The sequence below is a fragment of the Drosophila guanche genome, unplaced genomic scaffold (genome assembly GCF_900245975.1).
Source record: "Drosophila guanche unplaced genomic scaffold, DGUA_6, whole genome shotgun sequence".
In the NCBI taxonomy this organism is placed as follows: Eukaryota; Metazoa; Arthropoda; class Insecta; order Diptera; family Drosophilidae; genus Drosophila; species Drosophila guanche.
In genome coordinates, this window is record NW_022995743.1 from 1,159,202 (window position 1) to 1,168,823 (window position 9,622).

Here is a 9,622-nt window from a genome sequence, read left to right on the forward strand (position 1 = left end):
AAGTGGGTTAGGATCGTATTGGTTCTCGGTATATATACGCTATGTTTGGAAAATATATTGTTTATATATTTTATATACTTTTGGAGATATAATAACTGCGAGAAGTGATCAGCATTGTGTGCCCTACATGGGCACTGGATGAGCAACATATGATACCCTTATAATGTATATAATAACGTATAATGATACTAATTATAGTGTATATAAAAACGAAAACGAAATTGTAATTTTAATTAATGGAAATAGGGTACAAAAATGCCCATACTATACTATACCTGCCGGTTGACAAGCAACAAGTTGACAAATACGTAACATTCCATGCCCACTGACGTAACGTTTTATACTATTTTTGTTGGTTGCTTTTTTAGTTTTAACATTAGTTTGCAATCAATCCAATAAAAATAAGTCATTGAAACCAGTCAATCATATGCAGAATTGATTCTTCCATAGGATACAATTTTAGTTTTGGCGCGGATAATCCTAACTAGCTAGCAATAATTAATAGAACAGCAAAATCGAGAAAAATGATTTAAGATTACGGTTCTTGCGGTATATTTTTGAACGGATATCGTATATTTTGGTATAGTTTTGATGGTCGGTCGTATATTTTATCGATAGATCTGCGGTCACACTAGCGTCTCTGCTCTTCGTTTCTGCTAAAATTTGTCAAAAAACACATAAATAAATCCGAATAATTATAAATATAATATATGAATTACAAAATTAGTGTAAGTATTCGATGCGCATAATCAAAGCAAGTATCTGAATCGCCGCGATCCTCCGCATTGTCAAAGCCATTTTTCGCAACAGCGACGGTATGTAATGAGCCACTGAGAAAAAATGGAAAAATTGTCAGACGTTCGACATTGGTTGCTTGAGTGTGTTAGTGCGTGCGTTATGTATCGAGATAAATAAATAAAGGCACAATTTCAAAGTCATTGGTGATGCTTTTGAGTGTATAATGATGGATTTGTGCATTTTCGATTTTGCAAATAATGCCTTTTCGAGTCTCATGGCACCCCCTCCTCTATCCAAGATGGCCGTCGTAACAGTTTGTATTTTCGTTTGTGTGTGTTGTTGTTATTGTGTTTGCTTTGTGTTTGTTATTGAAAAGAAACCAGAAAGCAAAAGAAAGAGTTATGCAAATTGGGCAAAAATGTGTAAAACAGAAACTAAAAAAATAACTGAACAGTGCAAAAACGACATCAAAAAGGAAAAAAAAACAATTACATTTTACAACCACCAGAAAAGCGATGACACATCGCTCCGAGCCGCAGTGTGTGCCTGTGTATGAATTTTTTGCGCATGTGTTGAAGAATGTGTCCTCCCTCTCGCCCAATCCGGCGTTGATCGATTTTTACCTATTTATTCCCTTCCCCGGAATAGCTGCAGCCCAACACTCAGTTCCTTGCTCAATAGTTCTAGAACCAACAGACAATCCACCAATCTCCCAACACCCCTCAACATGGGCGAAACGTTGAAAAATACCCCAAACCAGTTCTGCACATTCTGAAGAAATCTAGTTTTATTTTCTTTTTCACAGTTTTCCCGTTTTGGGTTTTTGCTTCGGCCATGGCCTGGCATTCCCGTTGCCGTTGCAATTTCCCAGAATGTGTGGAGAATGCTGAGCTTGGGAGCGCTAGACTCGAACTGGCTGTCTGCCTTCTGACACTGCAAATTGTTTAAACGTTAAAGCAAAGGGGGCCTGTATCTATTTTATTCTGCGCTCTATCTCATAAAGACCTCTCCCAGTACATGAGCTTTTCCCAGAAAGAGGTTAGTGCGATATTACATGAATTCCCAGTTCAATTAAAGTCCATTACTCTCCCTATTCAATCCGATAAACTCAGAAGCTTTTATTGCTTCTCATCCCTCATAGTTTTTCGGCATTATTTCCTTTCTGCTCTTGAAACAGTTTTTTGCACTGCCGCTGCATGTGCAAGTGCTTTGCGTGTGTGGGTTAATCAATGAAACACGCAAAAACAAAAACAAAAAACAACTGCAACACATGCCAGAGCCATAAAGCAGAAAGAAGCAAGTGCAAGGTCTGTCGCAAGAAAGAGAGAAAGAGAAGGAACAGCAGGCAATCAAGGGAGAAAGAGAGCTTGCATCCTGTCAAAGTACGTACTTTTCGGCAGCCCTGGTCGTTATGCATTGCCAACCATTGTCTCTGACATCACACGCCCACACGCGCGAGCTGTTTCACAGCTTCTGAGAGGTGGAAATCGTGTTAAATTCAAATATTAAATAGTTTGAGCAAGCACAAGTGTGAGAATCATAGTTGGTTTTACCTTTTTCCTACTGTTTGTGGTGCCTGGCACCCTTTTATGCCTGCAACTTCTGTGTGTGCTGTTGCAGCGTGTGACCCAAACGCCCCCCTATGCCCATTGTGTTTGCTTTGTGGCACCGTTTCTTTCAAAGCAGAGCAGAAGCCCCCACACACACACACACACACACACACAGGCAGATACGGTTACAATGCGCATGCCAAAGAATCGGAATGTTGGTTGCCACAACAGAAATTCTGTTGACTCGGTTCGGGCATTGGAGGAGCCCCAGGAACCCTTACTCCCCACGCGACAAGCCCGGCCCAGCCCACGCGCCACTTCCATTTATACGCGTGACGTTGGGAGCTCTGTTGTTGTTGATATTTCATTGATTTTCATTTATATATTTAGATGCGCAGTAGTTTTTCTCTAGCATCCATCCACCTACTTATATTTGTAAATGTCTACCACTCATGGGAAGAGGGGGTCCGTTCCCTATACCGTTCCCGTTCTTGTACAGCTGATAAGACCCGAGAGTCTCGCTCGATTTGTGTGTCCCGTGGGTGAGTCACGTCACGGCCTGGCTGGTCCCATGCGCGTCGTCAGATCCAACTCTGCCTGTAGTACGAGTATGTATTGATGGTCGCTGCTGAACTGAACACTGAACTCGTTTGGTCACTTTTTGTTGGTCGAATGCTAGTTAAAAAAATCGTTAAATATCATTTGGCCAAAAATAATTTGAAAACGTCATTTCCTAGACTGCGTGCGTGTATGTGTGTGTGTAAGCTTGGACTTTGTGTTGCTTGTATTGCCTCTTTCGCATTCCGCTCCGTTCCCCTTATTTGCCTATAAGAAGTTGCTTGAACTGCCGTTAAGTCTGGCTAATTGGCTTTGTCAATGGCTACCTTTACAGAGGTTTGGCAACGCTCAATGGTCTATTGGTTATCTCTCTCGTGTGCGCGATAGCGATATGTGTGTTTGTTCGCTGCGTTTCGGATTGTCGCTTTATTGCGTGCTACCTGTGATTTGCTTTTGCTTTTGCCTTACGTCCACCTTGAGTGTCAATTAAATGGTCTTGCAGCAGCAGCAGCAACAACTTGTCGCACTATTTATAGTTACAGCAAGATATGCTGCCTTGTCTAATTCCATTTAAATGTCTCGATTGTCGGGCGACCCTTGAACCCACATATTGCTGGCCAGTGCAGCTCCACCAGCTATTCCATTTGAGCTTGAGATTGTTTCGATTACTTCCCTTTCTGCTTGTTGCTGTCATAAAACCCTGCTGAGATTCGCATTCAATGTGCGCTTTGATGGTAGTCTCCCCTCGAAACTTTGTGCCAGAAACAGAAACTGATCACGACGGTGACGATGATGATGATGCTTCGCTTTAGCTCTGTATAAAGAAACACCATAATGACTAGACGAAAGATGAGCATAAGAGACAGACACAAATGCCTCTGCCGCCCCTTTCGCTTTGAGCTTTGTGGGCACTCTTGCCGAAATCGCAAAACACAAAACGCAACGAAATGTGTGTGACTTGCCCTCCATGAGAACTCAAACGAAACTCTGTGGCATTTTTGGCATTTACCTTTTGCGAAACTAATTTCCTGTTTCCAGTACAGCAACTCATCATACACGTATGTCTCATGTCTATTTCTTGCATTTACAGAACTGCACGAACTGAAAACAGAAAAACCGATCAGCAAAGACCAGAAAACAAGCCAAATCGGAGAACAGTATGAAAATGGTGTTGTCGCAGCGGCAGCGCGAGGAGCTGTAAGTAAATCGAACAATTACCTACACCAAATTACTAATTTATCTTCATTTTACTTTTCTCCGTACAGTAACCAAGCGATTGCCGATTATTTGGGCTCAAATGGCTACGGCGACTCACTGGAGACCTTCCGCAAGGAGGCCGATGTCAGCACAGAGTCGGAGAAGAAGTATGGCGGTCTGCTGGAGAAGAAGTGGACATCGGTCATACGCCTGCAGAAGAAGGTGATGGAACTAGAGGCTAAGCTCACTGAAGCTGAGAAAGAGGTTATCGAGGGTGCGCCCACAAAGAACAAACGCACGCCCGGCGAATGGATACCACGCCCGCCAGAGAAGTTCTCTCTGACTGGTCATCGAGCCAGCATAACGAGGGTAAGTGAAAGATCAGAAATTAACCGGAAGGAAACACACTAAATTAAAGAATTTTTGTTACAGGTTATATTTCATCCCATATTTGGCCTCATGGTTTCAGCATCGGAAGATGCCACCATTAGGATTTGGGATTTCGAAACTGGCGACTATGAGCGCAGTCTAAAAGGACACACCGACTCTGTGCAGGATGTGGCATTCGATTCGCAGGGCAAGCTCTTGGGTATGTTGATTTAGCATCAGTCTGATTTGAAAGCGAATTAATGGACTCGTTCCTTCATCTTCAATAAAGCTTCCTGCAGCGCCGATTTGTCCATCAAATTGTGGGATTTCCAGCAGAGCTACGAATGTGTTAAAACAATGCACGGTCACGATCACAATGTATCATCGGTGGCCTTTGTGCCCGCCGGCGATTATGTTCTGTCTGCTTCACGTGATCGAACCATCAAAATGTGGGAGGTGGCCACCGGGTAAGCTGCTAATCCATGACAAGCCCTCGATGCTAGGTACTCATTCATTTCATTCTGCTCGACAGGTACTGCGTGAAGACATATACTGGCCATAGGGAGTGGGTGCGAATGGTGCGAGTGCACATTGAGGGCAGCATCTTTGCCACATGCTCAAACGATCACACAATACGTGTTTGGTTGACGAATTCAAAAGACTGCAAGGTAAAAATTATACGGATTATTGTCTAGCAATAGAATCTTTATAGATCTACATATTTGCAGGTTGAATTACGTGATCATGAGCACACCGTGGAGTGCATTGCCTGGGCTCCAGAAGCAGCAGCATCAGCGATAAACGAAGCAGCCGGAGCGGACAACAAGAAGGGCCACCACCAGGGCCCATTCCTTGCATCTGGTTCTCGAGACAAAACTATACGCATTTGGGATGTGAGCGTTGGACTGTGCCTGCTCACGCTTAATGGCCACGACAATTGGGTGCGTGGCTTGGCATTCCATCCGGGTGGCAAGTATTTAGTGTCGGCCAGCGATGACAAGACCATCAGGGTCTGGGACTTGCGCAACAAGCGATGCATGAAGACGCTCTACGCACATCAGCATTTCTGCACCTCCATAGGTGAGTGGAGACACTACTAGACTCGAGTTCACACATTTTAAATATATTTCCCTGCAGATTTTCACAAGGCGCATCCGTACGTCATCAGCGGCAGCGTGGATCAAACAGTTAAGGTCTGGGAGTGTCGTTAAAGCAAATTAAAACCCAGCAAAAGTTTTGCTTACTTCTCAATTTAAACATAAATAAAGCTAATATAATAAATCACACACAACACCACACACACACACACACACACATAAATGCAACAGTCTCAGCCACCTCCAGCAGCAAGTTTATTTTCCAGACGCTTTCAGTGTCAGCGTCCGTCAGTAAAATGAACACATTACGAGTAGTGTATTTTAAAGCCGAATGCAAAATCGCGAAAAGAATTATTTATTTAATTGTACAACCTTCTAACTAAATATGTAACTACCTACCTACCTACCTACTATATACAAAGTACATGTACGTTAATGCCTATGCATATACACCTACGATTATTATTTCGTTTAATGTAAATGCTGTGTCGGGTCGTTCGACCCTTCGCTAATCCCAAAAGCAGCGGCTCGCTTAACAAAACAGGCAGAAGCAGAAAATTATGTCTATAGTTGAATGGATTGATGGAGAGTTTTGCAAGTGTACAACAAAATATATTCATCTTAAAAAATGTTCCAGTAGATAAATATTGATTGTCCATCCACAAACATACTCTCAAATCAAATCATAAAACAAGTTTACATTGATGTTGTTTAAAGTGTTTAAATGTTTGCAAATGAAGGAAGGAAAGTATTTCAACGATTTACGAAAACTTTTACTCACCAGAGAAACGAAACTTGTTATTGAGAATTATACTTGAATTATTATACACAATTTTTACCATAAATGAGGTGAGATGAGGTGATGATCTTTACGATACAAACAAATGATGGCTCTTTTTTTAACCGTATTCACTCTGCTCTGTTTTGTGTGTTCTTTTGTCTTTTGCGAAAGAAGGATCTAACATAAACATAAATAAAATCCATCAAAATGCTTACATGTTTAAGTTGGCTTTAAGTTCAAAGTATGATTTACGTTTACGGTTTACAATACATAGTAGAAAAATGCTGCAAATTTATTATAATAATTTGTATAAGTGCAAAAGCAAAAGCAAATATATATATATATTAATATTATACTATACATATTTATTTGTGCAAAATGATATTGAAATTTTAACAGAGAGCAGAAAAACAAGAACACAACTATGGATTCACGATATAAACGATATACTGGAAACAATAAAAGAAAACTTGCTTCTTCAAGAAACAGAAAACCCCCAAACGATGAGTAGAAATTTGTATGCCCTGGTTCTTGATCATGTTTGCACAGGGTACAACTACCCTCTCGACTATTTATAGCCATTGATGTCAAATTTCGAAAGCATTTACTGCACTCGATTAAATGCAATTATAGATGCACCTTATACACTACTATAAGTCTAGATACGCACTCAAATCAAGACAATTCAATGCTTTTTTTTTCTCACCAAAAGCTGCTTTAAGACGATGGCCTCAGATGACAAACACAAAGATACGTGCGATATATAGAAATCGCTTAGTATACATATACCTAAAATATAAATAATAATAAAACTGCAACTTTGTTTTATTAGTAAACTAGAACATGTATTTGCTCAGAGTGGAAACCTTAGACTAGTGATAATCAATTCAGGTCTCGTTTTTTTCAGGTTCAGCATCATTCTGAGAATCCACTTTCTCTGGTGGTCCACAGCTGACTTCTTCAGGACGTTGTTGGACTTCATCGATGTTGATTTCTGGCTTAGGGTCTGCTGTCTCTGGCTTCGAATCTGTGTTCTCTGGTTTTGGATCTGCTGTCGCCTCTGGCTGTGGATCTGCCGTATCTAGCTTCGGATCTGCTGCCGCCTCTGGCTTTGGATCTGCCGTTTCTGGCTTTGGATCTGCCGTTTCTGGCTTCTCCTCAGCGTCTTCTTCCCCTTCCGACGCACTTCCACTGGACTCTGATTCCGGTTTGGCTGCGTCTGTCTTTTGTTCTCGTGGCTTCTTGGCTCGCTGTTTCTTCTTGAGCCTCTTGGCCCGCTTTTTGGCCGTGCGCTCCTCGGCCAGTCGCCGGTTGTCATCTATTTTCTGTTGGTACGCATCGTCCGCAGCCTCGCGGGCACTTTGATGCTGTATGTTTTTCTGGCGGGCATATTCCTTCCTACGTAGATGCCGATAAACATGGAACTCGCCGGATCCAGCTCCAGCACTGCTGCCCATTACGTTTCGTACAAATGTTGGCACCGACGCATTGTAGTCCCGTTCGCGACGCTGCTCTGGTATGATTACGGGCTTCTCCTGTGAATAACAAGACAATGGTGAGTACATTTATTGAACAAATCTGCCACCTCTTACTGGATGCTTCATAAGTTTTTCCAATTTCAGCCTCTGCAGATCGGTGGCCGTCTTGACAAAAGGCCGCAGTGGCCCTCCCTTGCCATCGGAATCGCTGTCCCCAGACCCGGCGCCTTTCTTTTTCTTTTTGGGTTTGTTCTCCGTTTCTTTTACCAAATTTTTAATAAGCGACATTTTTTATTTATTTATTTTTTTGTAAATTATCGATAAAATTACCCCCTGACCTTCAAAAATATACCAACATATACGATATCATATTAAAAATATACCGTAATCTTAAATTCCTCGATTTTGATGTTCTATTTGATTTTACTAGATTGGAAAGACTTTTAACACTGAAACAATAATTTAAACCGATTGAAGAATCAATTTGGATTATTATGAATACTCTTTTTTATTGGATTGTATACCTTATGGCCTTATATTTTACAATGTTGTTATTTGAATTTTGTATTCAAATCTTCTGGAAGCAAGGGAGCATTGTGTTCAGTATGTAAATGTATGTAACATGTATGTTAACTGAAATCATTGAACATTTTATTGTTTTCCTGAAAATTGCACAAAGGAAATATAAGTAAATATTATAAGGTCGGAGTGGTTTGGTGCCAGTTCTTCTACCTTTACAACATAACTGGGGCTAGACTCCGGCTTATACATTGGAATTATTCCATTCTCTTCCGAAGGAACACCGAAACAACTAAAAACGGGTGGCATACTTTTGGGCAGGAATTTTAATATACAACGTGGTATACTTTCAGGCGGGTAAAGTTTACAAAATATAATAACAAAGCGATGGCATATCCTTGCAGTTCTTGAGGTCCTTGATGTATTTAAGTGATGCAGGACCTTCTCCCGATGGCGAGGATTCATTGCACGTCCTGATCCTATTTGAAACAGCCGAGTTATAGCGTTGTACGGATTCGATTTGAAAACTACTTTAAAATGGCATTATCCTTAATGTCCTAGCATCCTTAGAGATAGCAAACGATCCAGGACAATGTCCCGATCACTAGGACTCATTGTTCGTCCTGATCGGACCACAAGGAGCGGAGAAAACAAGAAAATACATCTGCCCTGTTGTTGTTGTCAATTTATATTGTTGTACAACAAAAATTCATTTGTTGTGCAACAAAAGTTGTTTTTGCTATTGTTGTACAACAATCTGACAAAAATAACAAAAAACAACTTTTATTGTACAACAAGTGAATTTTTGTTGTTCAATAATACCAACAACAACTTTTGTTGTACAACAAATGTATTTTTGTTGTACAACAACAAATGTTGACGACAACAACAACAGGAAATATTTGTTTTGTTGTTTTCTCCGCTCCTGGTGGTCCGATCAGGACGTGCCTTACCTTTTCATAATCAGGACGTCTTTCCTGACAATTCAGGACATGTCCTATGTCAAGGACACAAAGGATTAAGGATATAATTTTCATAACTCGGCCATTTCTTATCCGATTCGAATGTGAAGCGTATCCTCATGGATGGCAGGATCTCCTGTTTCATTTGAATCCATTAAGGGCCTCAAGGCCTGCAAGGATACGCCATTCTGTGGTGTTTTATAAAAATTTCCCGGCGCCTCCTGAAAGTATGCTATATTTTTGGGAGCGTACAAGATGCCCCCAAAAGATACTTCATAAATGTACCATGAATTGTTTCGAGCACCCCGAAAGTATGCTCCCTCTTTTATTGGTTTAAAACTTGGCTAATTGATATACGACTGCTGCGCGGCAC

General features: G+C 41.1%; 2 protein-coding genes across 3 annotated transcripts; one reads left to right on the plus strand and one right to left on the minus strand.

The window, feature by feature from the left end:
- The first annotated feature begins 617 nt into the window (after positions 1 to 617).
- On the plus strand, positions 618 to 6,046 carry LOC117583019 (lissencephaly-1 homolog). Of its 2 annotated transcripts, none has more exons than XM_034271173.1 (8): positions 618 to 728; positions 3,937 to 4,043; positions 4,112 to 4,412; positions 4,476 to 4,632; positions 4,702 to 4,879; positions 4,945 to 5,080; positions 5,141 to 5,492; positions 5,550 to 6,046. In XM_034271173.1, the coding sequence occupies exons 2-8, from the start codon at positions 4,006 to 4,008 to the stop codon at positions 5,621 to 5,623; spliced, it is 1,236 nt and encodes a 411-aa protein (XP_034127064.1). In that variant the 5' UTR covers positions 618 to 728; positions 3,937 to 4,005; the 3' UTR covers positions 5,624 to 6,046. The 2 variants fall into 2 exon arrangements, with proteins under 2 accessions (XP_034127064.1, XP_034127073.1); XM_034271182.1 differs by lacking the exon at positions 618 to 728 and adding an exon at positions 798 to 815.
- A 1,063-nt stretch (positions 6,047 to 7,109) lies between these two features.
- Positions 7,110 to 8,089, minus strand: LOC117583034 (PRKR-interacting protein 1 homolog). Its single transcript, XM_034271195.1, has 2 exons — positions 7,883 to 8,089; positions 7,110 to 7,825 (listed from the first exon to the last, which is right to left on the minus strand). The coding sequence occupies exons 1-2, from the start codon at positions 8,054 to 8,056 to the stop codon at positions 7,178 to 7,180; spliced, it is 822 nt and encodes a 273-aa protein (XP_034127086.1). The 5' UTR covers positions 8,057 to 8,089; the 3' UTR covers positions 7,110 to 7,177.
- Between the last annotated feature and the right edge of the window lie 1,533 nt (positions 8,090 to 9,622).

Excerpts from the sequence above, each read along its gene's own strand:
- LOC117583034 (XM_034271195.1), bottom strand. The coding sequence starts at position 8,056 with ATGTCGCTTATTAAAAATTTGGTAAAAGAAACGGAGAACAAACCCAAA. Across the intron at positions 7,826-7,882 it reads AAAAACTTATGAAGCATCCA|GAGAAGCCCGTAATCATACC; the intron begins GTAAGAGGTGGC and ends TGTTATTCACAG.
- LOC117583019 (XM_034271173.1), top strand. The coding sequence starts at position 4,006 with ATGAAAATGGTGTTGTCGCAGCGGCAGCGCGAGGAGCT. Across the intron at positions 4,413-4,475 it reads ATCGAGCCAGCATAACGAGG|GTTATATTTCATCCCATATT; the intron begins GTAAGTGAAAGA and ends TTTTTGTTACAG. Across the intron at positions 5,493-5,549 it reads GCATTTCTGCACCTCCATAG|ATTTTCACAAGGCGCATCCG; the intron begins GTGAGTGGAGAC and ends ATTTCCCTGCAG.